Below are 14,392 nucleotides of genomic sequence, written 5' to 3'. Positions count from 1 at the left end.
TTGGAAAATCCGCCTAAATACCAGCTATTTAACCTATTACTTTCCTTTCCATTTATTATCAATTTAACAATTTGATTTAACTCTAATTTGGAACCTCTACGCTTTTCTCGTAGTTTCGCGCGTTATTAAAAATATGGGTTTCTTTGTTCTGTCCCAGCATAGGTTGGCGCCTCCCGGACGCGACAGATGACTGTCACATGGCCCCGACGGCGACGGTCTGAGTGAACTTGTTCAAAAAATATTGCTAAATTTCTCCGAAGGCCGACGCTAAACCTACTTGAGAGCCTTTAACTTTCGATAATTAGTGTTGACTGAAATATTTTACTTTTTGGCCCATCCATTCCGAGAACTAATAAATAAATTACTACGCGTCCCGGCTTTTGTTACAGTACTTTTGGATATATTACTTCTTATTTTAAATTAATGACAAGCAAGGTCTGTGAATTTATTTCTTTAGCATATTTGGTATTAAAGAGAAACTTTATTTCACAAGAATTTAAGAAAATTCAAAGAAAGACCTAGAAAATAACTGCATTAAAAGAATATATTTGTATTAGAAAATGAATAGAGTAAATAATCGTACTAAAAAAAGCACATGGGATGTCTTGAAACACAACGATCCTGAAAAGAAGAAGAAGAAGGGATGTTTCATCTGAGACGCTACGTAGCTCCCTCCATTGAGGAATATTCCGACGACGTCGTCGTTGAACGAGGACTATGAGATACTTCTGCAGATGAAAGCTTCGACATATTTAACGTTCGTAGCATGGCAGCCTTCCTCTTTTGAATAACTAACCCGTCTATTTCGAACATGATCTCTTCCCTTTGGTGTTCACTGAACTTACGTAATTTCCTTGCCAAAAGCTGTCCGTACAAATCACAGTCGTCTATCTCTTCATTAGCACACTTCCGTTTTGGCAGTTTTGGAACCGCTTTTGGTATGTGATAAGTTTCTTCCGTGTATTCTTCAGCCTCGTTTATGTCTCTTAGTCTATTTGAAGGAAAGGAAAAAAGTTGCGAGGAAGTTTTATCTGAAATATTGACAAATAAAAGTAACTTTGCTATTTCTTTTGGGGGATATAGTTTTACCATTTATCTCTTCATTGTTCTCGTAGTTGAAAGTGTCATCGTTACTTAAATCCTCAATCTTAAAACATGCGACTTCTTCGTCGTAGGTATCTGTCTCCTCGACTGATGTGTTCTGAAAACACAATAATATAAAGTCACAAGGAAATTTGGATGGCAATTTACGTCGTTTCGAAACTCCAGCGTTTTTGAGATACAGTAACATTATTATATTTTTTCAAATCGTGTCAAAAATGTTAAAGCTATGCAAAAAGTCAACTGATCACTTTCATTCAAAATTAAATATTTCTATTTTGTGCCACAATTTTGAGGAAAATATGTATAATCTGCAAACGTAAGTCTACGTCATTGGTTTGAATTGAAAATTTGACTAATGTACTATGTTAAAAAGGTAATTAACATATTTTTTAAACTTTCACACCCTGTATCTCAAATACTTTGAGGTTTCCAAAACAACAATAGTATATTAAGTATTAAGGTCAGTAAATGTACTGGTTGAGGATATGTTTAGAGATCGAAACGAAGTTGAGATCTCCAAAATATCCAAAACCAGTACAGGACATTGATTTACCGCAATGCTTATGACGTTTTTTGCACGCTCAAATATTGAATAAATTTAATTAAAGCTAAAACAATTAATATTTTGAAAATGTACGAGACAAACAAGTCGTACATGAAAAAGTTTTCGCTTTGATTACTATGTGGCCGAATATTTATTGCCAAGTGACATCTCCTTCATTAGCAATTTCTCCACGATTATTTTTTGACGTTTCTTAAAACCAATGAAATGCTTCTTTATTTGTCACAACCGTAAGTTTCAACCAATTATGTCATTATTATAGTGGGAATAAATCTCTTGTGATTATTCTCGGGAATAATCACTGTGGCTTTTATTTGCGTAACAAGTGTCAGATAGTTGTCAAAATAATTACCTAATTGTGTCAACGCGATATATAAAATGGGTGAAAATCATCGGTTTAGTACCTTTTCTGATGCAGAAATAACAAAAAAGATTGTAGAAACTACTTCGAAAAATACTCTAATAAGTAATCAGTCTATATGGAGACAATTTAAGACCTTCACCAAAGAAAGAAATTATATTCTGGATCAATCTACTACAACAGCTACTCTGGCATTGATTTTGAAAGATTGGGCTTATAACATGAAAAGAAAAGACGGAAATGATTATAAAGAAGCAGTAATAAAGACAATGTGGAATAAAACGGCAAAATTAGTTCAAGAACTTTACTTTAATAAGTATAACAGGTCCTTTGATCCTTTCCATGATATAGAATTCAAAAATGCTCGAAATGCAAGAGATGCAAAAAGAAAAATTTTACAAAAACATCCTGAAAAGCACAAACAAAGTTCTGTGGCACTTTCTAATACAGAATTGTTGCAAATTTTTAACTATTGGGACGAAGATACACCTTGTGGATTGCAAAGAAAGTTTTTTCACGTTGCATCGTATGAACTAGCTTGGAGGGGAGGAGAAGCTACGAAATGTTTAGTTCATTATTTTAAAAAAGAAACCGACATAATAAGATTAAATACTGGCCGCATTGAATACAATCCCATCTTTACAAAAACTGCACAGGGTGGAGCACAAAGGTGCGCTAATAGTAAATGGTTGACTCCAAACATAAATAACCCAGATATTTGCCCTGTTCGTCTTTTTGAAAAACTAATGGGTAAACGTGAAGAAAATATTAAAACCGAACGCTTGTTTCTTACTCCAAATCCGGCTTGGCAAACTCATGGTTCTTGGTATAAAAACGTTCCTGTGGGAATAAATTCCATTTCAAAATGGATGAAAGAATCCGCAGAAAAAGTAGGTCTAGACACAGTTACTAAAAAAATAACTAACCATTCTGCCAGATCAAGTGCAGTAAGTAACCTTTCAAAAGCTGGTGTAGGAGAACAAGAACTAATCAAGGTCACTGGTCATAATTCTGCAAGTTCGATTAAACCATACTTACAATTGAACCAAGAACATCATTCAAATATAATAAATAATCTTAGAGAAAATACGCAGGAGGAAACACTTAATATAACAAGCAATTCCAAATCCTCAATAAATAATTACTCTCGAAATATTTTTAATAATTGCGTTTTTCATTGTACTAATTTAAATTGTAAATTCTTTTAATATATTAACAATGTGTCAACGATATTTTCGTATATTGTAATAATTAATTAAATTAAATTTTTCAATAGTTTTATGATAGTGTTATTGATCTTTTTTATTGTAAAAATTTGTGAATCAAAAAATAATCTAGTCAAATATAACTCGCGAGTTCCATAAATTAGAAAATAATTTGACAGATTTTGTTCAAACTTGTTGCCATTTGGAAATAGCCACTCGAGCCCTGCAGGCTCTCGTTACTATTGCCTGGCAACAAGTTTTCAAAAAATCTGTCAAATTATTTTCAATTTATTCTCACTCTCTTGTTATATTATTACTGATAATATTTTTGCCACACCTTAAGCTTCTTGTAAGTTATGATTCAAGAAAGTGACGACTCAGACGTAGAAAATATTTGGCAAGTAGGATGCTGTCATAATTCCCGAGAAGTCCATCAAAGAGAGATATGCGAAAATCTTCAAGCTATTTGTAACGTGATGTAACAAGATAAATTTTGAAAATATCACATAAAAGGTAATGCTAGCCTATTTTTTTTTCGAGAAATGAAACGCTAAAATCTCCAGGAAGCTTATGGGTTAAATATTCTAAGCTCAAAACCACGATATTTTTGCATAAAACTGATACTTCAAAATATGATATGTTTATTGCTTGTATTAAGAGAATTATATTTGGAATTAAAGGCGCATGCAGAAGGGAAATAAGAGAATTATATTTGGAATAATAGGCGCATGCAGAAGGGAAAAACTTTACAGGTTGTATCTAAATAACACCGAAAAAATGTAAGAGGCGATTCCCTGATGAAAATTAATAGGGGTCTTTGGTATAAAATTTTTTAAAGAAATTTTCCCCTGAAAAGTTACATCTCACTAAAAATTTAAAAAAATGTTTTCCTTTTTTATCTTCAATGTATATCAAGCCAAAGAAGCCAAGCTTGGTGAATCTGTTAAAAAAACTAAATTTTTTCTAATTTTCTAAAGCCTGAAGCGTTTTTGTAGGGGGTTGAAATAATCAAATACACGAGTTAAACAGCTCATCCTTTTTAAAAATGCATTGCAATAGATTTTTAAGTGAGAACGTTGTTTTAAATCGGAATTCGATTGCTCCAATAAACTTTAATAAAAATTGATTTTTAAAATCCTACATTTATTAGACTACTTACCTCCTCCCACCCTCCCTACCCCCCTAATCGATACGTAATCACTTACCGATCGCCAATTTGTAAACGTCACTTACAAATGTCAACAAATTCAGTAAAGGTGTCAAATTATCTGAACGTGCAAAAAGTGCTATTATTTTTTTAAATTCTATAAATGGTTCTTTGGCAAAAATAAGAAAAGTAGTTTATTTTTCAACAAGGGTTAAAGCCGTCTTTTAAAAAAAACTATTTTACTTCTGTTCGGCAGAAGTAAATAGGCCCAAGAAATTTCGCCATGGTCTCGTAAGCGAACCAGTGAGGCTCAAACAGTTCTTCGCTGTTCGAATTCATGCACTTCTTCTTCTTGTTTAAGAGCATCCTGAACGACGCCATCAGCGAGTCCCTTTTCTTCTTCAGCTCGTTCACCGTGCAGTTATAATTCAGAATGTCGTGGATGTTCTGCCAGGCGACGGCGACGGTGCTTCGATTCTTGTGCTCGTGGTGTCTCGGGTCCCAAATACACGGTTGCGTACGATAGACCTCCAGGAATTTCAGTACTCTCTCTTTCGACCACTGCATTGTCGGGGATTTCGACTACTATGAGAATAACTAAAGCGAGTGAATTCACTAAATATCCCGACGTTAACCGTCACGTTTTCGACAATAACGTGGAAAATGATACGTTTGGCATTATAATGATTGGTTGGGTAAATTTACACCCGTCGAAACATTCCGATTATTCACACACGAACGCAAATGTTTAATCACTGACGTGGCGGTCGCGAATAACAAATATTCGTACTCGGTGACGCCAAGCATTAGCCGCGCGGTTGCCATCTCTATGATTTTTCCGTAGATCTACAGATTTTAAGCTTAATCGATATGTCGATTTCTATATGTCCTAAAATGTATTTCATTTTTTTAGGAGCTTGCCATTGGCTTATCAAATACTCGAGTGTGTATGGCTCAGCTATTGTTAAAAAAAAATAATTTGGTTGCTTTAACAAAAAAGTTAAGTTCAATTAGACTGAAGTAAAAATTTGAGGTCCATTTTTCTGTACAATTCACAAAATGTCTACCAACAAAAGAATTATGGTAAAGAAACTGTCTTACCTTTGTCTTAATTAAAATATAAACTCATGTCCATATTTGATTACCCGAAAAACTTGAACACTGTGAAATTTCATTGGAACATCTAAAGTGCCGGAATAATCTTAAAAAAAATAAAAAGAACAATTTTTTTGAAGGTCGATAAAGTTTTAAGGAAGAAAAGGTTGTACCAAGCTGCTGGAGTATATCACATTTGGGTCCGTCCTACTCAGTTTCTACGAACTAACACAAATGTTCTTGCTTCACCATAAAACAAATGCTTCACCATACTACAAAATGCTGTCTTGCTTCACCATAAATTAGAACGATATCCATCAACTCCGAGTTGCTATACAAGCAGCCATTTTTGACAATAACTACTAAAAACTATTGTAAACACTATGGCAACGACAACTGTAAAATCAGATTTCAGTATTCGGCGTGCCTGAGGTCACGTGGCTCTCCACGCGTATTGCGAATAGCGCTAGAGATTATAGTTGTATAGTTATGTAATGGTTGAATGTACTACAACTTCAATAATTTTTAACTTTTAATAATTTTTCATGCCGCATGCCGCATCTATTCCTAATTATCTGTAATTTATTTACTCGTAATCCAAGTTTGATTAGTCTCTCATTTGGTACACCCACTGAGTAGATGAAGCTCTATTGGACCAGTCAGAGAAAAGTTTCATTATGCGCCGGTAGAGGGCACTTTACCTAAAACTTTGTTTTGTTCATAACTTTTCCTCTTGTTAGACATCGCAGAAATTTAAAAATTATTGAAAAGAAACAATATCAGAAGAATCTATATACTCTTTATTCAAGCCGATAAATTTTAATGTAACCGTTTAGCAGGAAATCGCTATTAAAGTTTTATTAAACAACAAATTTTTGTTAATTCTTTCTGCAATTAATCAAGTTTCGTTAGGAACTTTCAGAACACCCTGTATATACCATACATATTTTACATCTGCAATACTCACTCACTGTTGTAGTCCAGTGGCGGAGATTGAGTGTAAAACCTTTTTCAGTAGAATTACTACTCCTCTATTATTTATCTATTCGGAGAAAAAAAATATTTTTGGTAATATCCCTATGTGAGTCGTTTTCAACTTTCTAGATATTTAAGACAATGTGGAATATGAATGAAATATTTTTATATTTTTGTCTCATAAAAATATCGATTTTGCCTCATAAAATCGATTTTGTTATACAATCGATTTTGTCTCATAAAATCGATTTTGTCATACAATCGATTTTGTCTCATAAAATCGATTTTGTCATAAAATTGATTTTGTCATAAAATTGATTTTATCTCATAAAATCGATTAACTTGAAAACACATTATGTATATATCGATTAATTTGAAAACACAGTATGTATATGAATATGAATAAAATATTTTTATATTTTTGTCATAAAAAATCGATTTTGATTCATAAATTCAATTTTGTCTCATACAATCGATTTTACTTATAAAATCGATTTGTCGCATAAATTCGATTTTGTCTCATAAAATCGATTTGATCTCAAAATTGATTTTGTCTCATAAAATTGATTTTGCCTCATATAATCCATTTGTCTCATAGAACCGATTTTGTCTCATAAAATCGATTAACTTGAAAACACATTATGTATATATCGATTAATTTGAAAACACAGTATGTATATGAATATGAATAAAATATTTTTATATTTTTGTCTCATAAAAAATCGATTTTGACTCATAACTTCGATTTTGTCTCATACAATCGATTTTGTCTTATAAAATCGATTTGTCACATAAATTCGATTTTGTCTCATAAAATTGATTTTGTCATAAAATCGATTAACTTGAAAATACAGTATGTATGTATTGGTATTTATATCTTACTAATATTATTGTTATCAAATTATTTAATATTTTAAATAATTTTTCACGATTTTGTTACTATATGTAAGTATAGTTTATAGCAACTTTTGTAGCAAATTTAAAAATCGTTTGACTGATAAATAAGTAGTAACAAAACATTATATAAAAAATTATGTAACTCACTCAAAATTGAGTTATTGAAAACAGTTGGTAGAAAGTTGTTTCATTGTACATATTTATAAAATAAAACCACATAACAATTTTTTTACATTTATTTTCGGAACACCCTGTATAAAGTACTCGAATTTTGAGTGTAAGCCAAATTTCGTTTCTCTTCGCTAAAAATTGTAAATATCCACTTGATTTTAATCAAATCCTTTTTCCCATTCTCTTTCTCTTCCCCATATCTGTTTTTGTTTTCGAGATATTTTTGGAATGGGGAATACCCTGCTAAAATCGCAGGATATACTTGACAGGGTGGCAACACTGATCTGTCATGGCAAAGATGCGTTTTACAGCGCGGAACGGCACGATCAATAAAAAGGCGTTTACTTAAATGTGTCGAGTCGATATTCCTGCTTCCATTGCGATAGGGGTGATAGAGCACCCCTTGTGTCTCTTCTAGCTCCTGCTGCCCTAGTGAAAATACTCTCCGGAGTTCTGCCGCCGTGACGGCGGAACTTCCGGGTTACGGGTTTTACTAGGGAACTCCGGAATTGAGTTGGTGGCTATTTTCGTTGAAGTATATCTTGTTAATTTTTTTATTTCCATATACAGAGTGTCCGCAAAATTCACCGACAACGTTTGACTGCACATTAACGACGATAAATAAATACGATCTACGAAAAACAAGTTAAATAAAAACTTTTTGGTTTTTGAGTTAAAGGTCTTCAAAATTATCAAAAATTAAAGTAATTTAATTGGTAACTTCATAACCCTTTTACCGATCGCGTTCAAATTTGGCACATTTATTTGAACTATTATGAGGTATTATTTCTTAAAACTTTAGTCAAACGATATACTGGGTGACAGTTTTCTCCGGTTACCTCTCCCTTTTAGCGGTCAAAACTTTTACAGTGGTCGTATTTTTTTAAAACGGGCAGCGACATTGAAAAGATCGTTTTATTAAAAAAAAATATTGTCCCTTGAGAAAATCTCCTACAGAAAGCCATTCTTGAGAAAAATGGCATTATTTGCAGGTCTGTATGTTTCGGTTGGCGTAGCAATGTCACGGATTTGAAACTTTGAGTTCAGTAGGAGATGAAAACAAGATGTTGATTGCTGTGGCTATCAGGTAATGTCATTATTGTCGTATTTCTTTAGGACTCTCATCAATGGGGCAATTCCTCCACCTACATTTGTATAAACATTTTCTCTTATAGATTAATTTTGTATAGGTACGATTGTATATTTGGACAAGTATCTGTTCTTAATAAATATTGAAGCGCAAACTAAACGCTTTGATGCTGAAAATGTACCGCGATTGTTTTATGCTATCCTAATATGTTCCGTTATCGGCGTCGCGACGCTTCGATGAAAAGACGCCGGCACTACCCTCAAGCTACAAGGGTGGTAGATAAATATCGATTACAATGGGTAGAGTATTATATATCCACTCCTCTAACTCTAATTTATTAATACTTATACCTTGACTAGCCTCTAGCAAACATATCAATATACTTGTGTTTTCATAATATACTCAGTTCTTTTTATATGCAAGTTCTCTTTAATTTCAGGAGAACACTGAATATATTAATAAACTTAAAACATTATTTTACAGATTTAAATAGCTTTTATATAAATATCTGACTATGAAAAATATGTACATAAATACATTTTCTTTAGATTCCATGTCAGTTAAAATCTTCAAAAGGGCTTTATAGCAACCTGCATTGCTTCTCAGTTATATTTATCCTTATCAATTTAAAATAGAATTACTAATAATTAATAAATAATTCAAAAGGTAATTAAATAAATCAAATATAAGAATACAAAATAAAATAAAAAATATGTCATTAACAGATTTATTTAAACGTTTGAAATATCTGTAGGTCCTTAATTTTTAGATGAAAATGTTACAGTTCGTGATAGGTAATTTTACTAATATCAATTATTCAGCTATTATGACATTACCTGTATTGTATTTTATTCGGTTTTACACTGCGGTAGGTAGTGAAAAATCTATCGAATATCTCTTACTTGTTCTATTATCCTGCTGAAAAATTTTCACGGGCGTCGTGACGTTCTTGGGAAAGCCTGCAGGAGTCCCCTCCAGCGAATTTCCCGAGATCTAAATACAAGATCGCGTCTAGAATTTTTCGCCCAATATCAGTTTATTAGTAAAACTTAAAATTGCCAACTTTTAAAACAAAAATTTATAAAACAAAATAAAACATAGTAACATTAAAAAAATCTCTAGCAAACTGTTTATTTACGAATAATTTGTTATTCTTATATGCATTTCAATCATTGTAAAAGTTAATTAAGATAAGGAAAAGATAAAAATATGTATTTCATTCATATTGATGTGTGAATAGAAAACAATATATTAATCCATTTGGAAGCAAGTTGAAACGTTGTAATTTCTAAATTATCCAACAGATGTCGCTCTTTCTTACTTCTGCTTGCCTATTTAATTTGGTTTGATATGATGTGTTTTTTGCTACACACACCTTTATAAATTAAGTTGCCAATTTCGTAAATTATTTCCTAACTCCTTTCTTGGAGACAAAATGTTCTAGATTAATAAATAAACCATGTTTAGTTTATTCAAATATTACATAAAAAGCAAGGCAGTATTTCCTGAATGTATAATCAAAATAAAACCTTGTAATAATTCAAAATGTGACAGATCAGTTTGCAGGCCTTCTGGCATTTCCCAATTAATAGTTAGACATTTCCATTTTCTTAAGACTAAATCCTGGTTTCTTGTGTAGCAGCGCTAAAATTTACTTTTTATGTATGCCAAAAGATGTCTGACATATTTTGAAGCGTCTTGAAATGGAGACCAATAAAGTTATTGGTCAAATCAAGTCGGAATGTTCAAAACCCCAAACTATTACGACAAAACACTTTTATATGTATGCAGGGTGTCCCGGTACTTGATACAAAAAAGTCGAGTATAAATAGATGAGGTCTTTATATAAATTTTTTTCCTAATGGGCCGGCCACACATACAGGCTTTACCGCGCGCTTGCCTGCACAAACCAGTTTGTATCGGGAAGCCCGTACGTGTGGCCGGCAAAACGTTATCTCGCACAAACTGAAAAGCGCGGCTTGCGTAAACTTCGACTTGCTGAAGATTTTGTTTGTGCAAATTCGGTTTGCACGGTAAAATTTGAGCGTGTGGACGGCGCACGGTGTTCAGTTAAGAGAAATTGCGGCAGAAAACCTTAAATCTCTATATGATCTCCATGTAGCCAAATATCTGAGAGTACCAACTCAATCTTTCATGAGGAGATATATACAGTGTGTTTCACTTAAAGTCGGGACACCTCCGTATTTAGGACGGCGTTGGCCGATTTCCAAAATTCTTTTTTTTATGTGGTAGTACTCACAAAGGCCTAATTTTGAATATTATATTTTTTGACATGTGATCTTTTCTACGGCCTAATATCATTAAGAAAATACCCTCAAAAATTAAAAAACATATTAGGCAATTTTTTAAGAAAAAATGGATAGCATTTTCGATTTGATCACACCTCAAAACCCTAAATACAAAGTTTCATTATTATAGCTTTTACAGGGTGTTCACAAAATAGGTGCAAACTTCGAAACATTTCACTTATTGCAAAGTGTCCTGTATTAACAGTGAAAAATATTTTCAAGGTATATCCATGCAGTTTCATTGATTTTACTCATACAGGATGCTCACAATAGGACAGCCAAATTATCTATATTTTTTATTATAAGTACCAGAAATGAGTTTCACAACGAAATAATATTTAAATATGTATTACTATTTTCTATTAGTCCATCATGCACTCTTCAATTCGTCTCCTCTTATTTTTAATAACTTTTCTCAACTGATGTAGTGTTATTTGTCGACATGCTTGTCTAATTATATTACATAAATCTTAATTAAAAATTTAACGTGTTTTGTAGGATTTTATGTGATCAAATAATTAGGCCCTTCTTTTTTTGCGTTAATCTAAACGCGAGATTTTTATGAATTTTTTAAACAATGATTTCTGGGATTCAGTACATGTATTTCCTCTTCATGTAAGACAGAACCTCTACCTTCAATTATATGGAGCACTTATTCATAATGCGGTAATAGTAGGTACGTCATTGGTTGAATGAGTATTTCCCGAGAAAGTGGATAGGTCGCAACAGTCCGTTAGCTGAGTGGCCGTCAAGAGCTGCAGACTTGACGCCACTTGATTTTTATGTAATAGACAAACATGTCGACAAATAACACCACATCAGTTGAGGAGAGTTATTAGAAATAAGATGAGACGAATTGAACAGTGCATACCAAATTATGTGGACTAACAGAAAACAGTAATATTTAAATATTATTTTGTTGTGAAACTCATTTCTGGTATAATAAAAAATATATATAATTTGCTTGTCCTATTGTGAGCACCCTGTATGAGTGAAATCAATGAAACTGCATGGATATACTTTCGGTTAATAAAATTATGAAAAATATCTTGAAAATATTTTCCACTCTTAATACAGGATACTCTGCAATACGTGGAATTTTTCGAAGTTTGCACCTATTTTGTGAACACCCTGTAAAAGCTATAATAATGAAATTTTGTATTTAGAGTTTTGAGGTGTGATCAAATCGAAAATGCTATCCATTTCTTTCTTAAAAAAATGCCTAATATGTTTTTTAATTTTTGAGGGTCTTTTCTTAATGATTGTAGGCCGTAGAAAAGATCACATGTCAAAAAGTATAATATCAAAAAGTAGGCCTTTTTCCTAAATACGGAGGTGTCCCGACTTTAAGTGAAACACACTGTACATATGTACATAGATTCGCGCATTACAGTATTTTGTAGATTTATGAAGGAATCACCAATCCTAGTAATTCAGTATACGCCATTTCAACCATTCTCATATAATTACGCCAATCGTCGGGATCTTCTCTGAAATCCTTCATTAAATTTATATGTGAATGTGTATTTCTGTTGAGAAGTCATTCTTTGACCATTTTGAACGATGACGTCTATTTATAATTTTTTTTTACTAATGTAAAATAGAAAGAGGCTAATACCAAAAATTCTTCGCTTGGATACATATTCCTGAGAAACGTACTGATTGCTGCCTGCAGTGTCTGCAGCCTGCACGGTCTTACCTGCATCGTGTGGCCACAACACAGTATTCCGTGTTTATTGCGCAAACCATACCGTGCAGGCAAGTCGCTGTCGTGTAGCCGCCGCATAAGGGCCTTCGTTAACAAGTTACGGGCCCTCAAAGGTGAAAATTAAAAAGTTATTTTTATTTACCGTCTCTAAACTGTTAAGTTCAGCATGATGTAAATTTGGTGATCGATAACACATGCGTACAGCTTGTTTTTGATGTAAGTGGAACTTCATTATGCCCAGAACGCCAGGGATGGACTATGCCCAATAGTTAACAACCCAGCACTTTTGCGTAGATGACGATCGCAATCTGCTTGTATCAAAAATAAGTTCCTCGAAGAATTTACCAACGATAATACACCCTCTTGTTTCAACCACGGTAAAATTAATAGTTTAGGAAATATTTGTGATTTCATTATTAATTAGAAACAAAAAATGGTGGAGGCGCCGCTCGATGTGCACTGTGACATAAAATCACAAATATTTCCTGAACTGTTAATTTTACCGAGTTGTATTTTCGTTAGCAAATTCTTCAGGGGACTTATTTTTGATCCAGGCAGATCGCGATCGTCATCTATATAAAAATTCTGGGTTGTTAACCATTGGGCATAGTCCGTCCCTGGAATTCTGAGCATAATGAAGTTATGCATACAAGATCAAAAACAAGTTGTACGTATGTGTTATCGATCACCAAATTTGCATCATGCTGAAGTTAATGGTTTAGAGACTGTAAATAAAAATAACTTTTTAATTTTCACCTTTGAGAGCCCGTAACTTGTTAACGAAGGCCCTTGGAAAAAAATTAATATGAAGAACTGATATTATTTTGACCTCATCTATCTGTACTCCACTTTTTTGTATCAAGTACCGGGACACCCTGTATACTATATCGTTGATTGAAAATATATATTGATGTATTTGAATTTATTCTTAACATTGTAAGTTCTAAATAAAGTTGCGTAATATTTTGATCCATAACAAGTACTTTCAGTGGTATCTTCTGTAAACATTGATATTGCTGTTGATATTCACAGTATCCGGTCATGATCAAGATAAAAACAAATTGAAAATATACTTTAAACTGTGAATATATTAAATAAATTGTGCAATAGCTGACTTTAATCAATTACTTTAATAGTTAAAATACATAATAATAAACAAAACTAACAAATTTTCATAGAATAACTATGACATGTCCAATTTTTAACTGTTATAAATTATACATTGTATACAACTAACAAAGGGAAATAGGTTATATGTGCAATTTAACGACTTCATAAATGAAGTTATTTATCTTGCCTGAATATGTAAAGTGATTAATAAAAGTGTAATTATACTGTAATTATTTGATATAGCATTTTATGAGTTAATAATAATTAATATTCGAAATAAATAGCTGTAACAGCAAATTGTTTACTTTGAGGCTTTGTTATCGAACACGTATTTTCCAACCCTATTGTAATTTAAAAATTATATTGTTTTATGGCCAATTAGTCACAAACACACCTCTTTTTACTGATTTTACTGAAGAAAAAGTAAAATATATATATATATATATATAGAAGGTTAAATTGAATAACAAAAAACTTATAGATTTCAAAGAAACAATCTTAAAATGACAGGAAGGAAAGGAATAACAGAAATTTGAACTTTTATTTTCAAGTCGGAAGAAAACATAAGAAAATTGAACAATTTTTCAATCAAATCCAATTATTATAGCTTGTTTTGTATAAAATTATCCATAACCACCCACAATACTTAACACGTCTC

At 32.4% G+C, this 14,392-nt stretch overlaps 1 protein-coding gene across 1 annotated transcript; it reads right to left on the bottom strand.

Annotated features, from left to right (window-relative positions):
- Positions 1 to 535: 535 nt before the first annotated feature.
- On the bottom strand, positions 536 to 5,133 carry LOC108909902. The gene is made up of 3 exons (XM_018714407.1): positions 4,623 to 5,133; positions 1,090 to 1,201; positions 536 to 1,031 (listed from the first exon to the last, which is right to left on the bottom strand). The coding sequence occupies exons 1-3, from the start codon at positions 4,944 to 4,946 to the stop codon at positions 661 to 663; spliced, it is 807 nt and encodes a 268-aa protein (XP_018569923.1). The 5' UTR covers positions 4,947 to 5,133; the 3' UTR covers positions 536 to 660.
- Between the last annotated feature and the right edge of the window lie 9,259 nt (positions 5,134 to 14,392).

The sequence above is a fragment of the Anoplophora glabripennis genome, unplaced genomic scaffold (assembly GCF_000390285.2).
Source record: "Anoplophora glabripennis isolate ALB-LARVAE unplaced genomic scaffold, Agla_2.0 scaffold1, whole genome shotgun sequence".
NCBI classification, from domain to species: Eukaryota; Metazoa; Arthropoda; class Insecta; order Coleoptera; family Cerambycidae; genus Anoplophora; species Anoplophora glabripennis.
Note: the sequence above shows the minus strand (reverse complement) of the source record. Positions and strands in the feature narration are given on the sequence as shown.